We start from the raw sequence: 23375 nt of genomic DNA, 5'->3' as shown, positions 1-23375 counted from the left end.
ACGGAAGTGATAGAACAATCAGAAGAGGAATGATAGGTAAAGCAAAAATAAGTAAAATAAGTAAATGAGTGTCAGGGTACGTTTTCGTCCCTTCATACTCAGACCAATCCGGCTAACGTAGCGGCGATAAGATAAGGAAACTCAACCGGCACAGCCCTGAGAATCAATGTCTTACTTGTAACTGACTAGTTCATTAGAATGTGATTTTGGAAAGATCCTGCTTGTGAGATACCAAGTCAGGAGCTTCTGAAATTATTGATGGTATTTGTTCCAAGTCCCTATTGTACGTGGGAAGAAGCTGAACTTGAAACAATTTGTTGATGCTGACTTCAATTCGAACTTTTTTTCCAGTGGTTTGCCCTAATTTGTCTATAATAATAATAATAATAATAATAATGATGATGATGATGACTTTGTATAGCGCCTAATCTTTAGAAACTCAGAGATTTGCAACATTAGACACCACATATAACATAAAAAAATATATAATGATATTATTACAACAACAAGAAAATACCATGAAATTAAAAAACATTAAAAAAAAAAAACATGCTGAAAATATTTAAGGTAGGGAACATTATTAGGTCTTTAAGTTTGTTCTTGCAGACGAAATAAGTGAGTTCAAGAGCACTCTTGAATGGAATCACTGTGTCTTTGTGTCTAAGTTCAGTTGGCAATTCATTCCACGTTGATGGACCCTGGTGTGCAAAAGAACGTTGTCCATATGACTTCATTTTCGTAGTGGGAACAATGAGTATACGACTGTCAGAAGAGGAGCGTAAGTATTTTGCTGGTGTGTACAAATGGGTGAGGTCGGATAGGTATGTAGGACTGGAGTCCGTCAGTGAAACGTAGCACAGAGAACAAATTTTGTGTCTGATTCTGGATCGAATGGATAGCCAGTGTAGTGTACAGAGCAGCGGGGAGGTGTGCTCTGATCGTGGTACTCTAAGTATGATCCGAGCAGCTGTGTTTTGAACTTTTTGAAGTTTCTGAAGTATTTATTGAGATGAACCAGACAGAACTGAGTTACAATAGTCCAGTCTTGAAAGTACTAATGAACATACAAGTGTTTTAGTGACATGAGCTGAAAGATATTTGCGAATGGAGCTGATGCGTCTCAGCTCAAGATATGTAGCCTTGCATATGTTCGTGAAATGTTGGTGCAACGTGAGAGTACTGTCCAGAGTGACACCTAGGTTTCGTACTGACTCTGTGAATTTAATGTTGGTGTTACTGATATTTATTGTTTGAGGTAAAGGATATGACTGAGAAAGTCTTTGTGTTGTGATCAGAATGGCCTCAGTTGTATCACCATTCATCTGCAGCTTGTTACATGTCATCCATGATTTCACATCAGAAATGCACCTCTCTACACCTTGGATGGTAGCATCAACTTCAGTCGGGTGTCTAGATTTGTATATTTGGGAGTCGTCAGCGTACAATTGGTGAGACACTGGATGATGATCTATAACACTTGAGAGCGGCTGAGTGTATACAATGAAGAGAACAGGTCCAACAACAGACCTCTGTGGAATACCACAACATAGATTAACTGAGCTGGAGTGTATTCCATTTGCAGACACAGTTTGTGTCCTGTTGACCAAGTAGGACTTGAACCACAGTAAGGCTGTATCGTGAATGCCAAATACATGCTGAAGACGGTGAAGTAATATATCATGGTATATTGTGTCAAATGCTGCAGACAAATCAAGGAGGGTGAGGACTGTAATCTTTCCGCTACCCAAAGCAGAAAGAATGTTATTAACTACTTTTAGAAGAGTAGTTTCAGTTTTGTGGCAAGGACGATATGCAGATTGTACATGGCTAAAAAGACTATTTGAATTCAGATGAGATACAAGCTGGGATAGAACAACCTTTTCTAAGATTTTTGATATAAATGGGAGATTAGAAACTGGGCGAGTGTTGGTTTCTTCAGCAGAGGCTTTACAACGGCATTTTGAAAAATGATGGAAATTCCCCGGATGAGAAAGAAGTATTAATAACATCAGTTAGTGAACGCAATACTGGATCTAAGCACTCAAGCAGCAGTGATGTTGGAATTGGATCAAGTTCACGTGACTTTGGTGCACTCTTCATCACGATTGTACGTACTAAATCCATAGAGACAGGTTCAAATGCTGCTAATGGTTGCAGCTGGAATTCTGTATCCCAACTGTATGGTGACGACGACTCAGTTGAAATTGTGTTGCCAAGCTTATCTCTAATGGTATTTTTCACGGAAGAAATTTGCAAACAGGTCCGGAAGGTCGACAAGAGAGAAGGTAGTTGGAAGTGGTGTAGATTTGTTCCTTGACATTAGCTTGTTAGTAATCTCGAAGAGCTCTTTGCAGCTGGAACTTTCCATGATCTTAGTACTGTAGTGGGCTGATTTCGCTGCATGGACTATGTTTGTGACGCTCTTCTTAGCGGCTTCATAGATTTGCTTATGAATAGTGAGTCTGATGGAAAGTCAAAGCCTCTCAGCTTTACGCAGTCTCTTTTAGCAGTGCGAAGCTGGTCCCTAACACTGCTATACCATGGAGAACACTTTTGAATTGATACTCTGCACTTGGTGGCTGGGGCATGTTTGTCGAGCAATGAACGCAGGCAGTTATCGAGTTGTTCTGCTGTAGGCGGTAGGCAAGTTGTTAGGTTTGCTTGGATGTCATGCATTAGTCTGTTTCTATTTTTCATACGGAGGCTTCTTTAGTAGCAAATAAAGGTGGAGGGTTAGGGTCTGATACGTCAAGATCGCATATAATGCAGAGGTGATCTGATGCAAGTTGGTGGGATAACAGGGAGGAACGTAGAATATTATCATCCGGTCTATGAAGAATCCAGTTTAAAATGTGACCATGTTTATGAGTGGGTTGGTTAACTGACTCTTTGAGGTTGAAAACATTAATGGAATCTAGGAGTTTTTATGTGTTTGAATTTCCGGGACAGTCAAAGTGAAAGTTTAAATCTCCAAGAATAATCAGGTTGCCACCTTTTGAATTTCCATAATCCGGGAGATTCGGAAACTGCTCCAAAAAGAGAGATTCAGTCATCTTGTTTTTTTGGGGGGTTTTTACAGGAGGAGGGCGGTATAGGCAGAAAAAATGGATTGACCTTTGTTCCAGTGTAAGTGTGGTTTGGACTAGTTCAAACGATGTGTGGTAGAAATTGAAAGTTGTGGTGTCAAAGTTGTATATGCCAGGGTCAGGTATTTGTCCACTGGTATGTCCACTAGGTTGTTCGCAATCTAGTACAACATGGTTAGCTGGGCCTTGGTCGCCTGGATTCGAGTGATTCCCACGGGAGATGGTTCAACACTGCACTGACACGGCTAGTGTTACGATATTTATTTGTGGTTAATCTAGCCGCTCTCCTCTGAACCATCTTTATATTATTTAATAGATCTTTATTGTGTGGGCTCCACACAGTCGAGCAGTACTCAAGACCTGGTTGAACCAGAGTGAAATATGCTGCACTAAGATCCAGTTGTTTCATCCTGTAAGATCCAGTTGTTTCATACTGTAATATCCAGTTGTTTCATACTGTAAGATCCAGTTGTTTCATCCTGTAAGATCCAGTTGTTTCATACCCTCATGCACGTTGATGTAATTAGGTCCTAACAACTTTGAATGTAGCAATATTGTTGTTGTTCTTAACTGGTCGAGGATGAACCATGGGAAACACCGGTATCTACCAACGACCTACAGGAAGCTACTAGCAAACTTTTTCATATACCAAGGTCTCATTCAATAGATAAAATGTGCATCACTAACAGTAATAGAAACAATATTTACAGATAATTTAAACTGAATGAATTCTTCAATATTTTTATTTTATTTTACAAAGTTGTAGGAATAATATTAAAACGTCAGTATGCAGGTATTTCATTGACAGCTGACACGTTGTCCAGTGTTCTTTTCCACAACTAGCACGTTATACGTCTCTGTTTTTCACATCTGGTTGGATGTCTTCCGCCAAGAACATAGTGGTCTGGGAAGTATTATGACAAACACCTCTGAGTCACTTTCAGATATTCGCAGCTGCTCGACTTACATTGGAAAGAAACAAGGATGTTCGGAATAAACTACAGGCCAATCTTAACATAATCTGCCTTTTTCGTAAAGTCTCGAAAGAAACCTCAGATGTAATTCTTCGCCATTTAGAACTATATCCTGAACTACTTTCATTTATAAAGAATAATGTGGCAGCGGAAGTAGACAATGTCACAATCAGATCATTGTCTATCGTTAATACTGTAACATATGTGGTCAGCTCATCCGGATACTAATCACCAAACACATCATATTGTTGTGTATTACTTCGGACTGCTTCACGATCTAAAGGAAATGGTTGAACAATCATCCCATCGGCCTATAGGTAAGACAATCGGAACATCCTCGATTTTTCCCATATAATTGGAAAGAGACAAAGCTATTCAGAATGCAGGAAAGACTTACGTTTGGAACCCCACCTCGTCTCTTTCCAATGCAAAGGAAATAACCTCGACTTTGTAATAGATTTGGAGGTAATCATATTGATACATTCCATCTTCGTATATTTTTGGCGAACGAACTTCCAGAAAATGTGTAAAGAACACATTCTTATAAATATGTGTTTAAAATTCTGTCGACGAGGTTTGAACAATCAATGAAACGCATGCACGTTGAATTTTAATGTTTCCTGCAAGTTTGTAATGACAAGAAATGAAGAGAAAGAAAGAAAAAAAAAGAAGTCATTCAAGAACCAGACACTGTCACTTAGGTTTCGGTTAGTAACGGCATGTAATCTAGTAATTGTGACGTCAGTGAATTTATTTTGGTTTACTTACAGCCGAAGGTTTGAGAAATAGGTCAAAATGGACATATTTAAATATGAAGTTTTATCTGTACGCGATGGAAATGACCGAGGGCATTCCGATTTGGCAAGATTTAGTTACCTCCGAGTTTGACATGCGAAAACTACGCACATGCGAAACTGAGGATTTGATAACGGAAGTGTTCCTTTAATATGGGCAATTGTATGTTTTGAAAAAAACATATAGCACATTTTCACAAGAATTTAAATTGATTCAAATTGCAATTAAAATATTCTTAAGTGACCTCAGCAAGTAAACTAACAAAGTAAAGGGAACAAGTGTTTGCAACCTTTTTTTCTTTTTTTTTCTTTTTCTTTTTCTTTGTTTTTTGTTTGTTTGACTCTTAACACACATACTTGTCAAACGATCTGATCTGCGTAGGGATTTCGTTATCAAACATTATACAATAAACACAGAATGATAAGGAGGGTTACTCGAGGCACATATTTTGCCATTGTTTTGAAAATGCCGGGGTATAGATTTTGATTAATTTGCATTTATGCGTTAGCATAAGAAAACAATACCCAAAAGGCCATGTTCGAACCACATTTACGATAAACCATTGATGCTGAAATTGAAGATATCGATGCAACAGATCTAGAGGTCTCAACAAATTTCCTTGTGGCGGCTCTTCGCTGGCGTGTAAATCGGTGAAAATACACGATAACCTAACAATTAACAACTAGCAAAGAAAACTCTCTCTCTCTCTCTCTCTCTCTCTCTCTCTCTCTCTCTCTCTCTCTCTCTCTTAAAGAATGGGAATCAACACATAAAGATTGTAATTTCTATACTTAATTAGCTACAGAGAAAGATATTACGACTACCTCCAAACACGACAACAATAAAACGATTCTTCCCATCGTTGTCACATTTCTTCTCCACAAAACACTGATGATGATGATGATGATGATGATGATGATGACGCCGAGTGACTGGTAAGAAATAGAATTAGTTTTGATGATGTGTTGTAAAATATTCAGTAATAAACTTTGGTGTAATAAATCAAGAATATGTTAAGTATTTATTATCAAAATTTGCTTTCTGTGAAGTTTGAATGTAGATGTGTCTCACGAGAATCCATTAATCAACTTGCCATCTTGGTCAAAAATACATGAAGTCAATAAACACGTGATGCAAATCTGCTTGCTTACTTCATACACTTCTATTCAATTGCATGAGGTCTTTAAAGAAGCCTGATTAATGCATCCACTCCAATAGCCCGAAGTCTTTCAAGAAGCCTGATTAATGCATCCACTCCAATAGCCCGAAGTCTTTAAAGAAGGCTCATTGATGCATCCACTCCAATAGCCCGAAGTCTTTAAAGAAGGCTCATTGATGTATCCGCTTTAATAGCCTGAAATCTTTAAAGAAGGGTGATTGATGCATCCACTTTAATAGCCTGAAATCTTCAAAGAAGACTGATTGATGCATCCACTTCAATAGCCTGAAATATTTGAAGAAGTCTGATTGATGCATCCAATTCAAATAGCCTGAAGTCTTTAAAGAAGATTACTTGATGCATCCACTTCATCTCGTAAATGACATTTTCTCTCCGTGAAAGTTAAGTTCTTATCGAATTTCTGGCAGTCAACAGTACCATAATTTAACATTTTCTCCAAGATATTTCCGTTTCTACAACCAAGTTTTACGGCATTTCCCCACAAGTGTTTTGAGCTCTGCGATATCAACTCTGCATTTATACCATAATTTATTTTTGCACTGTTCTCGCTTTGAGGACAACACCTGTTTGCTAGGAATTCCAACGTTAATCTTTGATTTTTCAGTGTCACATTGTTTTGCAATGTTTAATCTTGCGGTAATTCGACGTAAGTTTCTTGGACCTTCAGAGAATCTCCAGTAATCTTCAGGTCCATCGACATCTTCCTTATTTTATAAATCAGCAGTTCCATCTTCATCTTTTTTGACTAAATGAGAAGTTTTTAATCTTCTTGGCGTCGCCCCCAGATTAAGTTTGTGGTGTTAGTCTTGCCACCCACATGCTAAAAATCACTTTGGTAGGAAACTTCAATTATTCAGGTTTTCTCTGTGACCAAGGCAAAACAGCATGGCGACCCAGTTTTGTATAGCGACCCATGGGGTGAAGAACCACTAGTCTAATTATTTGTGAGCAGGTTCCTCTCAATCTCTCGTTGTTGTTTTTACCTTTGTCAATATAATACAACGTTCTCTTCATAGAAAGGAAGAAAATTAACTAAACCTCTGTCACTGGAGACAAGATGAGATATTCAGTTAAGCTCCATATCTTTCAAGCTAAACTACTGTATGGTGGATGACTTATTTATAATCCATTTATCTGTGTGATGCTTGTACAATTTACAAACCAACTCTTTAAAGGTGTGTTTACTTTTCTCTTTCTGATATTTGATCCTTTTATAACAAGAAGCTGGTCATTGTCAAATTCTGCAATTGTTTTCATTTATTTAGCAAACTCATTAGGAAACGAACCCGTATGTCATTTAGATAAGTACCCTACCCTGCAAAGTCCTTACCCTATATCTTGTCTCACAAGCTGCAAAGTCCTTACCCTATATCTTGTCTCACATGCTGCAAAGTCCTTACCCTATATCTTGTCTCACAAGCTGCAAAGTCCTTACCCTATATCTTGTCTTACAAACTGCAAGTCCTTACCCTATATCTTGTCTCACAAGCTGCAAAGTCCTTACCCTCTATCTTGTCTCACAAGCTGCAAAGTCCTTACCTTATATCTTGTCTCACAAGCTGCAAAGTCCTTACCCTATATCTTGTCATACAAGCTGCAAAATCCTTACCCTATATCTTGTCTCACAAGCTGCAAAGTCCTTACCCTATATCTTGTCTCACAAGCTGCAAACTCCTTACCCTATATCTTGTCTCACAAGCTGCAAAGTCCTTACTCTATATCTTGTCTCACAGTTATCTACTCTATGCTGATCATACAAAGTCCTTAATATTTTTGCTCAGATGTTCAGTCTGTGATTCCGTGTCGCAGACGTAAAATTCCATATTGCACACTCATCCTGGAACTACTTTTACAACTTGAAATATTTAATACTAGTCCCCTTATAAAATATCGGGAAAGATTTATTGCCATTTTAAATTATGCAAGAAATCCATTCTTACTGGGTGATAATGGCCGCTTTTGCCGCTGGTGATAAGTGGGGAGTACGGTAAGTAGTGACGAGCATTTTATTGACATTTCACGGAATCTACCGCCAAGAAGTTAGAGTTAGGTGAGGCTGACAACATTAATTTAGAAATAATGTTTGACATTGAGTTCTCAGATGAAGCTGATGTGCAAAGTGACATCAAACGAGAGAGAGAGAGAGAGAGAGAGAGAGATCCAGACAAAGTAAGAGAGACTCTGTCAGTCATGTCGTGATAAACAGATAATTAAAGGACAGTAACTACGGAAACAGCATTCGAACTTCAAACGAGTTTGCTAATTGCCCCAAAATGCTGAATTCTTGACGTAACGATCCTAAATTAGAAGGTCTAAGAAACCAAAGAACAAAAACAAAGGCCTTTGATCTCGTTCCAGCTACATAAATGCTGACACAAAGACATTCCACAATGTAAAACATCGAAAATTTCAAACTTAATGACATTTCAGCTTCAGGGTTAAAAAATCTGGTCTGCGGAATATTGTTCAATATTTATTTTTGTTAGAAGTTACAGTGGAGGAACATTCAATTTGTCTATTAATATTACCGATGAATCGAATTTGTTAAGCTGGTGATACATAAGTGCTTTGTTCCCAGTCGTGGGAAAGAACTCGATAAATTCGTTATTTCCTGCAACTCGGAACAAAACTCGCGTGGTTTTCTTCTTGAGTCGTAACTGAACTAGCTATTGATTGGTTTGTTTATTCACTTTGATGTATGCATTCTTGTCCATTATATATGGCACAATCTTTAATTTATTTATTTATGATGTCATTAATGTAATTTCTGTTTTTCTTCTGCTTTTGTTGTCTCAAATATGATGTACTTCATCTCTCTCGTGTATGTTTACAGGTAGTTGTACGAATCCATACTAATTTTATGTATGTTTACATGTAATTGTACGAATCCATACTAATTTTGTGCCGCTATTGATATAAGTATCTAATCGATTTTAAGTTATGAGAACTTGTAACGAAAGTTGTAACCCAACCCGATCCCATTTGTCAGCAGTTATGACAATAAATATATATTTTTTTCTACATCGAATATCATTTTTTCATTACAAGTCCGTATTGAAATATGAATATTTGTGTAACATTTTTAATATTAGGAATATTTGAAAAAGAGGACTTCTAAAATTATTTCCACCTAGTGTTCTCAAAAGTCTAGATTTTGAAGAATATACATTCTTTCAAAAAGCGCCACAATTAAAATGTGATTCATACCTCCCTCCCCTCTCGTCTATTAATCCAGTTAACAAATAAGAGCAATATTGTAACCTGCTAAAGCAGTTCACATTCATTGGAGTATTTCACACATATAAACCAATGAATACATTGACAATTCATACTTCAATGATACCTTCATCCTACGAAGCAGGTTTGCATTACATCTTACCATCAAGTCCATGATCCAGGGCCGCAGACAGGGTATGACAACTAGGACAAAATTCAGTGGTTCATAGAGGCCTATTGGAGACATTTTTCCAGGGCACACAAATCCTGTCTGCGGCCCTGCCATGATCATGATGAGTGGTATCAATAACGCATTTACGTCATCTGAAGTGATGTCATGCATAGAAATTCGGAAAGCTTGGAATTCCCACAACGGTCAGATGACCCGTCATAGTTTGTAATTCATAGAGGCCCATTGGAGACATTTTTCCAGGGCACACGAATCCTGTCTGCGGCCATGCCATGATCATGATGAGTGGTATCAATAACGCATTTACGTCATCTGAAGTGATATCATGCATAGAAATTCGGAAAGCTTGGAATTGTGAATAAGTTAAATGACTCAAGCTTCCTTTTGTTTTCCAAATAATACGCAGCACGTCCAACGGGGATGAATTGAGGCAAATAATTTACATTTTAGTGGAGTTAATATAAACGTCCGTTCCCTTGCTTGCGCGTGCGCGTGAGTTTGTGTGCGTGCGGTGTTCCGCGTGTCTTTCGGGCGGGATTGGAGGTGGGCAGAGTGTTGACTTACGCAGACAAAATATAAAAATACTAGCGGCTGAAACAAGAAATGCATTTACAATTACTACAAGGCATTAAAATACCAAAATTGTTATTCATTCCATATTTGTAAAAGCAACTTAGACTTCGATCAGTTTCTCAGTCTAGGGTGTGAGCCAACCGAAAGATCGATACTGGATAGGCTGTGATATTGTCAGACAGTGTGGAAATGATTCAAGTACTCGTTTAAACCGGTCAGAATCCTTATCAGGTGCGAGTCGAAAACCAGGTTTCCTGTCAGACGCTTTTAATTTGACAAAGGAGTAAACGAGAAACACCGCATAGGAACTTTACAGAAGTGTAAGTTGTTCCATAGGAGCGTATAGTTTAAACACACTTTTCCTAACTTGACCGATGCCTAAAACGATCTTACACCAGTAAGTCTGATGTCCTTAAATCATCTCATTGTAAGTATTTCTTTCTGCAACATACTCTCCTTTTTCTACTGAGACAAAATTTACTTGCAACTAATAGTTCATCTTCTTCGTCCTTCTATGTATGTATGTATGTTTGGATGGATGGATGGATGGATGGATGCATGCATGCATGCATCTATCTACCTACCTACCTACCTATCTATCTATCTATCTATCTATCTATCTATCTATCTATCTATCTTTCTCTTATGCTTCCAGTTATTTTCTTTCTTTCTTTCAAAATTATGACAGGCATTAAAAGATGGTGGGTGTAGACGTTTTAGATATGATAGTAGTAGTTGTCCAGAAGTGCACACACATTAAGGGATACTAAGATACATACACCAGTGACACCTGATCACTTAATATCATTCCGCCATGAAAAGTTTACGTACATTTAAAAATCAAGATGCTCTGCTGAAATCATTCTCAACAGAAACACATTTGAATATTACATAATTAGGAGACATACAGAATGACGATTACATTTTATAAACAGTTTCATGTTGAGTACAGAAGCTCTCCAACCATGTCCGTTGATTTCAATTGCAAGTCAGTTTATCTAGAAGTCTAGTACATGTATATCAAATGGTTATTTGTTATTTTTCTGCGTTTTCCATAGCAATTATTCAGCAGCATTGTGGACAACAAAATTTGGGTTCTCACATAATTGGTACAATTAACACAATGCTCATAATGTTTGTTTAATATAATTCCATAGAACTTTGTAATCAATGTATGGTTTGGAGTTTTCCGGCTTTATAACTCACTAAGGTTGTTATATCGTGTCAAGGCAAATGGACTAAAAGTGCCTTTCTCGCGGGAACTCCGAAGTTGCCAGTCTGCGATCATCTCAAAGTTATAAATAGTCTGAAAAGATTAGTCCGATTGTTCTCGGCGTGCTTTCCCTAGGTCTCAAGACTTGCTATTCAATATTTCAGGGATTTAAGAAGGCATTTTCCAGAACGCTTAAATTCCCACATTCACTACCTTCACATCAGAATATGGAATTTACGTTCTTTTCGGCAATGTAACAGAACTTTACACTGGCTTGACTAAATAAAATGAACAATACAAAGTAGTATATTGATGGTGTCACCCGTTGTCATAGTATTAAACACGTCCTAAATTTGGAAGTGTTTAACATGATATATTTTTGGAAGGGGGTTTGTTGCTCAAAATCCTAGACTGGTACCAAACCATTTACTACATAAATCTTGAATCCCTCCCTATACACGTTCCATGTATTGATATACTAGTTAAATTCTTTCAGTAAAGAAGAGTACACAGCGAACCTGACTGACCGCGTTGTTAATTCATTTGCAAACGAAATCATGTGAAGTTATTGATGTGCACTATTTCCGTTTCACTGCAAGGTTTAATTAGATCACAAATTACCTGTGATAAAAATCAAATAGTCCCAAATTCATCTAAACTAAATACCCAATATGATACATTGAGTCTGAAGAGAAAATAATATTTATTGATGTACGCCAATCTTGAAAATGCATCCAAACTGACGGGACGTATCCAAATACAATCATAAGTTCCGACCTACAGTTTTGTACGTTGCATATGGTTTTATTTTGAAAGAAAAAAAAAGGGATTTTATAGCTTTTCCGCACTGGTTATCCTATTTTGTTCGTTGTAAATGCATACAACTTCCCCATCCCGTTATCAGAAGCACTTAATAATTGTAGAACAAAACCATACTATATTAGAAGCTGACACCTTGGGAAAAAAATTAAAGGACAAAAATCGTAACAGTTTTAGAGAGACACAATTTGTTTTCCTCACGTTTTATTTGAATGTAAAATGCACTACACGAGTGAAACTCGCAGAAAATAAGACGCTTAAAGAAAACAAACTACTTATGGCGACTAGTTTTAAGAACACTTTGTTTTAACCAAAGTTCTTCATTTTAGCACTCTTGCAAGGAATAATTTCTCTGTTTCTTTTCCGCAATCGACGACTTTCCCGCTGCATGAAATTAGTATCTCGCCATACTTGTAAGTTCTTCACCAGTAAAAGCAGTGATAAACCGTAGCGTGACGTTGCTCATTAATTATGCGACAAGTTGTTAGTTGAAAGTGACTCGAATTGTTTGGTTGATTGTTTTAAGTTTGTAGATAATTTGGATAAACTTTGATTTCATATGAAAAACATACGTTTGTCATTATCTCATAGTTTCTGCATAAAATTGTTACTTTACATAACAAACAGTTGCAAGAGCGAATCGGTGAACCAATGTATTGGTGATCGACCGGATATGATGGACCGGATATGACTCAGTGGCGACAAAACTATATGCTATTAATCGGTCATATTTTAAAACGGCTCTATAAGTTTGCATATAGTTTGAGATATACTATTACATCGATAAATTAAAGAGCAAAGAACATTATGGCAAAAATTTCACTAAAATAATCTGCAGGAAGGAAAACAAAACTGGCAAAAAAAGGTAGTGTTTAAACAAAGCAGCCTGGAATGAGGCATCCGATTTGTATCCAGCAATATCCTCCTCTCTTTTATAGTAATTTTGCAAACATTGTGTGGGCTGGTTTGATCCAACCATCGTTTCACTTACATCTTCCAATGATTTTATGTTTTTGTGATACTCTCTCTCTCTCTCTCTCTCTCTCTCTCTCTCTATATATATATATATATATATATATATGTGTGTGTGTGTGTGTGTGTGTGTGTTTCTATTTCTAACAGGATGTCTTTATTGCTTCTACCTGTAGATTCTTCGATATCGATCCATTTATTTGTTTGGTGCTAAAATGTCTGTTAAATTACTGCTTTGCAAAGTATTTAAATCTAATTCACCTAAACACTTAATACTTTTATAAATACTACTATCACATCTGCATTGGCATGCCATAACAAGATTTCTTCCACCCATTCAAACCGCCTTCATACCACCCGACCACTCTGTACCTCCACCCCCATGACCACTCCGGTGGCCTAGTGGTTAGAACGTCCGCCTCGGAAGCGGGAGGTCGTGGCTTCGAACCCCGGTCGAGTCATACCAAAGACTTACAAAAATGGTACTAACAGTTGCCTCGCTAGGCAGTCAGCATTAAGAAGCTAGTGTTAGGACAGGTCGGCCTTGTGTCATGATAATGTGACTGGGTGGGACATCATGCTACATGTCTGCGGCATGATGCCCCAGTGCTAGACATCACTATAAACTGCCACACTGCAGACATCGTAGCGATATGACTGAAAATTTGTTAAAGCTACGTTAAAAATCCTAATCACACACACACACACACACACCTCCACCCCCAGAAAGCGACCTGGAATCAAAATCAGCCATAGATATGACGAATTTTCCTCCTATGAATCCACACAAAAAATATTGGTCAGTAATGTTGGAAAATGTTACTTTATTTGAATTTTTTTGTTTTTACATCTAATTGTTAACCGCCACACTTATACTTCCTAGGGTCACCAGGGGTGGGGGTGCGGGCCAAGAATGGCATGAATCTTTTAGATACTGGCCCCAAAATCAAGATAACCCGATTTCCGTGAAATATTATTCAGCGGTTTAGGAGATGAAGCAAAGGATGGACAGATGAACAGAGGTACACACTTACAGACGGAGGGTATCAATAGAACCTCCTAAAGCGTTGTAATAAAAATAGAATTATGGAGACTCTCTCTCTCTCTCTCTCTCATTTTATTTGTAGGACTATATGTAGTCCATTAAGTCAAAAAACCCAAATCCGTGCTGATACAGATGGACTATATGTGGGTATGATACCACCTGTTCATTATCATTCGTAATTTTGCTTTAAACACTCACCGGTATTTGGTAACAGCAAATACCTAGCGTGAAATTCAAAATGGTCATAGGACATAAGGCTGAGTTATTCCACATGGATTTACAAGTCGCCAAACATTGGATTGCTCCGGAAATATAATGTACACGTCACCAATGAACGCTTCAGCCGACGGTAGTTCCATAGCCACGATAAATACCGGAAAGTGTATAAAATTTACACTTATTTATGCAGACAAAATTGGCTGCAGATTTTTTCAGGTTTATATGAATAGGCAATATCATCCCCTAAACCGCATCATAGTTGTGTGGCTCATTTATCGGCCTAGCTTAAAACGAAACAACTTACTTTGTTTTACAGGTAACAACTACTGCCACTCTCTTCTGGTCAGACATTACCGCTATGGTCTGCAGTCATTAAATTTGAGGAACAGCTTATGGTTCTGTGAACTCATTCGTCATGGGAGCCGTTTTGTTTGTTGTAAAAGGTTTGACAATTGTCCTGAATACAGTTATCACGGTAAGAAATATGATTAGACAGTTGAAATGATACAAATGATCAGACGGTTGAAATGATTCGAATGATTAGACGATTGAAGTGATATTTATGATTTAAGTTATATGATTGATTGAACTAATGAAGTGGTACTAATGATTTGACTGAAGGGATACGAATTATTGCAATACCGAAGTGATACGAATGCTTAAACTTCTAAAGTGATACGAATGATTAGAGTACTGAAGTGATAGGAATGATTAGATTACTGAAGTGATACATTTGATTGAACTACTGGTTTGATACGAATGATTAGACTACTCAAGTGATACGAATGTTTAGCTTGTTTAATTGATAAGAATTACCAGAATACTGAAGTGATACGTATGATAATATTGCTAAAAAAATACAATTGATTAAACATCTGAAGTGATACGAACGATTAGACTACTGAAGTGCTTAGAATGATGGAACAATTGAAGTGCTATGAATATATTTCCATATATTTTCCAGTGTGAAGTTACCTTTACACTTTTGTATTATTTTCAACAAGTAACACCTTACTATAAGGAAATTCTGTGTAACGACAAGAAAAAAATGTAAATAAATCATTTAGCTGTTAAATCCCCTCCCCCCCCCCATCCATTTACGGCTATATAAATAAATCATTTAGCTGTTAAATTCCCCCTCTATCCGTTTACGGTTATATATTTTAAACTCTCCCACTATCCATTTACGGTTATAGGTTTTAATATACGGGGTTACTAATCCAACTAATAATGGCATGTTGAATGGCTACTAAATCCCCAATAATAATTAACTTCCATTCATTTTAATTAAATGTTTTATAAATACTGTCTACTTGTAAATGTAATGGCAGCAATTCCAGGATTTCTTGCATGGCCACAATTTCAAATATTACCGACATATATACATAGACGTAAACGCTGTTGAGTTAACTGTCATATGATGCAACCGAAACTTGAAAAGTTAATTAATTTCAACGTGAAGAAAAATCGATTCTAATAATGTGAATTGATTCATAGTGTTATATATTGACATTTATGAACAGGTAGGAGAAAACAGTAGCATATGACACAATGGTATCGACCAACTATAGATTAAAGCTCAATGGCATGTTGTATTTTGCATCTTTTACTTCATCTAATAAAAAAAATGTTTATATCATACTATATAACTGAATTTCTTTTTTATGGGTTGATGTTTGAAGGAAAAATGTAAAACACGTATGTTAGTTAAACACATGTTGTTGCCAAAATATACATGCAAAATCATCATTACGCATGGACGTCCGACAGATTGGAAACAAGTTATTGCAACGCATATCAAGGCATCTGCAATGCATGAACGGCAGAAAGATTGGAAACAAGCTATTACAACGTACTGGTTCCTCTCGATTATCTGCAGCTTAACACAGTATGGCGCTCACGCGTGTGTGTTTGTGTGCACGTGCGTGCGCACGCTGTGTGAACATATTGAGAAACTCAATATGCTGTAACTCGATCTCCATACAAGTTTCCATGCTAAGTAACTCAGTATGCTGTAATTTTATATCCATACAACAATACTGAGAAACTCAGTATGCTGTAATTTGATCTCCATACAATTTTCCATGCTAAGTAACTCAGTATACTGTAATTTGATCTCCATACAACCATACTGAGAAACTCAATATGCTGTAATTTGATCTCCATACAAGTTTCCATGCTAGGTAACTCAGTATGCTGTAATTTGATCTCCATATAACCATACTGAGAAATTCAATATGCTGTAATTTGATGTCCATACAAGTTTCCATGCTAAGTAACTCAGTATGCTGTAATTTGATCTCCATACAAGTTTCCATGCTAAGTAACTCAGTATGCTGTAATTTGAACTCCATACAAGTTTCCATGCTAGGTAACTCAGTATGCTGTAATTTGATCTCCATACAAGTTTCCATGCTAAGTAACTCAGTATGCTGTAATTTGATCTCCATACAAGTTTCCATGCTGAGAAACTCAGCATGCATTAACTTTATCACCATACAAGTTTCCCTACTGAGAAACTCAGTATTTTAGTCTCTCAAAAATTGGAAAATGATCCGCGTACTCATTCTAAATCTGTTTATTGAGCATCAGTCTTACATTATGAAAAATTCCCAGTAATTGAAATATGACTCATCAGTATAATGCAAACATTATCAGAACTCATATGGAAAATATCAATGTTATAAGGAGCGAAAATTGTTTGTTGTATAATAAATTTTGAAAGTACTAGAGTCATCAGATATTCAAATATTCATATCTCAAATTCTCTGGAATAGAGCCGTGTTATAAATTTGAAGACCTCGTTGGGATTTACTTAAATTTAAGAGATTCATAAAATCTTTTTTTCTCTCCCAAAGAATAAAATAATTGAGAGATGCTAAATTTTAAAGCCTTAGCACTAATTTCTATCCTTTCTACTATATGTGCCTCAGATGAAGATTCCAACATTATAAGAATGTTCACAAGCATGATAGAGACAAATCTCAGTTAGAGGACATTTTAAGAAATTTATTGAAACTGGGACCAGGTACCCTACTTAATCCAAGTTTCTCTGACCCTGAAAACAACGACCGAAAATCTGTAAATATTGCAGCAATTTGAAGAAAACCAGATTCACTAAGCAGAGAGCACGTCAATGTGGTAGTCACGTGATACCAACAAAAACAGTGCTGACACGTGCTCGGTACTTCTTGAAAATGGTTTTCTCAACCCTGCTGCGATACCGAAATTTTTCTGGTCATTTTTCTCAGAATAAATATGTCGAGAATTAAGAGCGCATTATATTCATTTACAAACATTAAGTGACTTCAATATAATATATCCATAATGATCTTTGATATATATTTTCCATTAACCCCTCAACATCTATGTACAACAACTTTAGAAATTTATTTATTGTCTATATCACGTGACTATTTGACCTGTGATGTCATTGACATGTAGGTTGTGAGATTTGGATAGTTTAAAATAATGCAGTTATGATGGGTTGATATGATACAAGTTGTATCGTAAATCCGTCTATTAGCCCTGCTCGTTGGGCAAGCTCTCTGTCGGCCACCAGATTGCGTGATGATTCATGCCTGACTGGCAGATACTACTCGATGTTGAGGGGTTAATGGAAAATATGTATCAAAGATCAAATAAGTCTTATTTGTGTAAATGACGTAACTTTTCATGCCTCAGCTCGCGGCACTGGTCATGCTGGGGTTTGGAGCCCTTCTCAAATTCGGTACTGAGATGCTAGGAGGGTACATGGTTCCCTTGATGAAAGCGCTTCCAACCGGTCACTCGACGGACGCATGGACACTTTTCAACAGCGCTGCCATCGTCTTCATGACTCTAGGAAGCATCTGTCTAATTTTAGGTAACCAACCAACCAACCCCCCCCCCCTCTCTCTCTCTCTCTCTCTCTCTCTCTCTCTCTCTCTCTCAGCTTACGCACGTGATATAAATGTCTAACATATTAATAGAAGAACAATGACCATAATGATAAAATCAAACGTTTAACAAATTAAGATAAATTCCTATTTTTAGTAGGTGTATTATAAATATCTATATATTTTAAACTAAATCACCAGACATGCATCGAACACACCATTTACTTCATGAAAAAATATTTTGGTTTTCTTTCTTCAAATTCATTTCTGTAAAATTTTCCCAATTAATCGATGAATATTTGTAACATACACTTGTGTTTCTTACATTTTAGACTTTTTTTCACCCGAAACGAAAACATTTGCCTTTTTGTGACAACCCATACATACATACACACATACATGCATACATACATACATACATACATACATACATACATGCATGCATGCATGCATGCATGCATGCATACATACATACATACAATACATACATACATACATACATACATGCATACATACATTACTTGTATCTGTGTATCAGATTTCTTCTCGATCTATAGGGGGAATTGGTTGCAGTGCTGTGTTGTGTCCTAGTCGCGTGGCAGTTCTGATCGTAAGTATAAAATATTCATCATCGTGTTAGTCATTTGTAAGCGATATTTTTATCAGTGTAAAATTAAAATGTTTTTAAATGTACGACTCCTGCTTACCCCTTTTTCTGAAGTGCAAAATCGTCAATTCCGAAATGTTCAAAATTAATCTTTTCAACAAGTTGAATACAAGAACCTGTCAGGTCAGTTGTCATGCGTATCAAGCAACCCACATATTTCATTGTCCATGCCATTATCGTTAATTGGTTCGAGAGTAGATATATAATGTTTTTGTTTACTTTGAAATGAAGTTAATTGAAGACGTATTTGGTTTGAAGCAAATTTGTCTTTTTTTTTGTCCTGTAGTGCTGTTGTAACGTAAAGTTAATGCTCAAATTCTACATGTCTGCCCCCCTCCCACGCAATGGATAAGCAATTTCGCTATTTTTACTGAAGCTCAGAAAGACTCCTCTTTTGGGAACAAATACAAAACTATTTGAGAAATATATTGTTATTGTTTTCCCGAATTACATTTACATGTAAATTTAACAATATAAAAGTGTGAGATGCAGACTTTGTGCCTTAAATTGACTCGTATCTTTTTTTTCGGGTAGGGTAGTGCCCGTGGGACGCTGTAGGGGTCGACATCTTAGAAAGAAAAAAAATTACCTCACTAACTCATACATACCTTTTCTCAGTTTCTTCCTATAAAATACCCAGTACACGTAGATTTGATAGTCTAACCCCCCTGCCCCCCCCCCAAAAAAAAAGCCTAAACAATCAGGAGATGCTGAAGGGGGCTTCACTTCTCAAACCTTTGTCGTTGTTTAGGGGAAGAATATACCATTTCCCCCTCCCCATCAGCTGATACTGATTAAAAACACTTGGTTGAATAGCTTAATTGCTCTGGTGATCATGTACTTTGAAAGTCAAATACATTCATCGATTGTTGACGTTTTCAATAAAATTTGTTTAGTGTTGAGTAATATTAATCAATCTTTCACCATGACAGATCCAAAATCACAATGGCACGTGTCCGCTTCATTCTTAACAACCTATGTAAAATCATCAATATAGTAACTGGATCTCTGCAGATCACTATGCATTAAATGGAGACAATATCGGTTCAAAGTAAACAGGATGTTGTATGAATAACTACTATATAGTGTATTGATCGAGTACAGCTCAAAATCGAAATAGCTACCGAAAGGCAATTTGTAAAACTGTCATCAGAATGATTCAATATATCAGAGGGCAAGTTGTAAATATCAGTCAGACAGAACAGTTGTTGCGCAGAACATGCTAAGACATCCACATAGTACTGAGAAAGTCCAGTGATCTATACGTCTTTATCACGTGATGTCACTGCAATGACATTTCATAGATCTCTCGCATATTTTCATTGGTATACGAGCAGGTCCTATGGAAATGCATTGTACTTCAGTACTTTTTGCACTTATTTTGGGGTTGGGGATTGCTTAATATGTGCTGTTAAGCACGCACAGGCTGCATTACGTTTGATGCTGTGTAACATGATGCCATAGCAGGTTTATCATGACGTGACCGTGTGCAAACACCAAGAAAAACGTCCTGAGTAAAAAAAAAAAAAAAAAAAAAAAAAAAAAAAAAAAAAAAAAAAACAAGGATGCATATAATGGTCCTTTTGAACTTCCCTCAGTAATGTGGTTGTTAATACATCATAATAATTTATGATATCACAATGACTAGATGACGAGTCATCACTGAGATTAATGTAAGAAATGATTTGAGAATATTTAAACCGATTACTTCTTCAATTGTTTCGTAACAAAGCTGTAGAAATTAAATTGCAACTTAAAAGAACGGTTATTACAATGATTGCCAAAATGTCATCAAGTTTCATTTTCAACATGTTCATTTCATAAGACTCTTTTGTATGTACATCTAAATGAATGTTCGTCCGCCAAAACGTTAGTAATATGGCTGCTGAAGCGCAATACAATCAAATAATGTTATATTAACAACAAAAGGTAGAAGCCAGAACTAAGAGTCAAAAGTCGCGCTGAGCAAGACCGAGAGGCAAAAGCTTATGCAATGCTAGAGCCATCAGTTAACAATAGGTTGCTCGACCACGACAGTACGGATGATATTACTGAAAAACTGGTCTCTATCGTGTACGATATACGTGTAACTGAAATCAAATCCACACAAAGAAGCATATGTGTCGTGAACTGGAAGACGAGTTCGGCATAAGTCTTCACATATTCTCCAATGACCGTGGCAAGCTTCTGATAATGGCTAAAAATCTGTCCAAAAGAAACTAGAAGAATGAAATCAGGGAAGAACTCTAAACTATTCTGCCAGTCTTGTCCCATTTAATATGTGGACATACCGTCTCCGCTCAGAGCATTTCTAACAACTCATCCGACTGGCGAAACAATAGTTTCTAATAAAACAACTTGTGCTCAGATGCTAGTCTGGTCATTTGCCCCAAACCTCTTCTACTGAGTAAGATCATGACAAAAAAAGACGTAAAATAATATTTTACTCCCCATGGTCATAAAATAGCCTGGACAGTAAAATACGCTTTGATGCCCTTCCATCTAAACCCCTCTTATTATCCCACTACGACAGTAGTGACAAAAAAAGTCCTCCAGCCATTACACCACTTCAACCCACTAACACAGAGAATGACGATGCAGCCAATACTACACGAAAAACATTGTATGATTTCTTTTATGCACAAGGTGCTAACCAGAAAGTCAGTTAATATAAAATGATTAAATGTCAGTCAAACAATACAAATATGGTTTCCTGCCCACTACCAGTGCTTCAGCAATACATATATTAAGCGGTCATCAAATACTGGACCAAGCAAAGAGGATATTATGAAGATTTTAGAACTTCAACAAGGTGTTTCTGTGTTTGATGAAGCTTTCCATTCAAAGTGTGCTAAAATTTTGTAGAAGAATTAGGAAACATTTGGTGCTATTATCATGACGATGAGTGCCTTCTACACAATTTCCAGTCTTCTCTCTAGTGTCGGAAAGCGATTCAGCAATGCAGGATTCCGTGCTCATACAGTGGAGGTTGTTGTGATTGCAGAAGATCCAGTCAATCGCATTCTGTAATGGTCGGCAATACAACCGTGGTGTGAGACTCCACAAAATCATATATAAAGGTCTCCTCTGACTTGTAATAAAGGGATTTCATCCATAAATGGAAGAAGACCATGCTAATGAATTGCAAAAGCTGCACGAGAGGCTTGCGTTAAGTTGAAGAAAGCAGATCATCAGTCTTTCTCAGCACTCGTAAAAAATGGATCGTGAACTTGTACAATGAGTATAATAACCTGCTAAGAAATCGAAAATGACGTCTAGCATATTTCTGTGTGTCTTACATGCATATCACTGAGATATTGTTGGCAATGCTTCGAATTTCCAGAGAGGAGAGCTGGCTTCACCATCTGCAGGCCAGCATGAAATATCTGCATGATATATTATGGTGTGACGGGGTTTGTTATGCCGTCACTGCGGTAGGTGTGGGGTGGGGTGCTTCCAATATTTTATTTAAATTATTATAGAAGTCCCACCCAGGCTCGATTTTGGTTGGAAGTTAAATTAGTGAAAGACAGATGAAAAGCTCCGAGCCCCAGTCAGCAATGCCGACGGTTAAATGATTGAATATACAAAAATGTGAAATTCATCTAATAACAATATAATAACAATTCAATAATCAAATGATTAAAATTTCCCAAATACTCTCCTTCCGCTCGACCCTGTGATAGCCTATTGCATTATTTCATTTGTAGTGTGAGATAGCTTTCCACCTGTCCTTGTATTATACTCATCTGTGTATTCTTCTCTCATATTCCTCCAATTCCTTCTCCTCTTCCCCCCGACTTTCTCCACATTCCTTCTCTTCCTCGACTTCTCTATACTCATCCTCCTTCTCCACTTTCTCCTCCTCGACTCCTTTTCCTTTCTCCTCCTCGACTCTCTCCACCGACTAGACTTGGCGATTCCGACTGCTCTGCAAGTCTAACTTCCGTCTCCAATCTTTGAGACTCGGGACTTATCTGAACCGGAAGTTCTGTCCCCCAAAAGCATCCTGTGAAAACACAAGGACGGTACAATATTTTCCTAAGCCCTATCATCTCACACTACACACGGCCTATCATCAGATAACGGCTATTAAATTTCTTCGGTCACGCATTCATTCACATCCGAATACTCATACGTTCTTGTATGGTAAAACAATGTCATAATAAAGGCACGGTATTATTTACCTCTCATACATGCATCAGTAAATTGCGTCACATCAGTACATATTCCTAATCCCATTATACTAAACAATATCACAGCAATCAGACACATTTCTTTACATTACAACTCATACAAAGTACACAAATATTCAAATATCCATGCATCCATAATAACTAATCTTACACATTTCAACCATTTTCCAAATTCACAATTCAAGGCATGTATAAATTCTAACATATCACATGCATAAATGTATCGTAGTTTAATACGAAGTAACCTATTAGCCAATGACAAATTAATTCTGATCACAAGCTAACAATCTACATAATTCTCTACGTACAACTCAAACTCATTTCTCAAATATGCATGTAAATTAAATACTAC

The 23375-nt window shown here is 37.0% G+C and overlaps 1 protein-coding gene across 3 annotated transcripts in view; it reads left to right on the top strand.

Annotated features, from left to right (window-relative positions):
- Nucleotides 1-9617: 9617 nt before the first annotated feature.
- The window catches only part of LOC149794419 (tetraspanin-9-like), a 59664-nt gene continuing 45906 nt past the window's right edge, over nt 9618-23375 (top strand). Inside the window, exons 1-4 of one of the 3 annotated variants that reach the window (XM_089968624.1) lie at nt 9618-10441; nt 14599-14757; nt 17967-18147; nt 18718-18770. In XM_089968624.1, the coding sequence (XP_089824750.1) occupies nt 14698-14757; nt 17967-18147; nt 18718-18770 (294 nt within the window). In that variant the 5' untranslated portion in view covers nt 9618-10441; nt 14599-14697. The remainder of the gene's footprint in view (nt 10442-14598; nt 14758-17966; nt 18148-18717; nt 18771-23375) is intronic. The other 2 variants (XM_089968623.1, XM_089968621.1) reach the window with 2 other exon arrangements.

The sequence above is a fragment of the Sinohyriopsis cumingii genome, chromosome 8, assembly GCF_028554795.1.
Source record: "Sinohyriopsis cumingii isolate HCF-2022 chromosome 8, ASM2855479v2, whole genome shotgun sequence".
Classification (NCBI taxonomy): Eukaryota; Metazoa; Mollusca; class Bivalvia; order Unionida; family Unionidae; genus Sinohyriopsis; species Sinohyriopsis cumingii.
The sequence above is the reverse complement of the archived record's forward strand: the minus strand, read 5'-3'. Positions and strand labels throughout refer to the sequence as shown.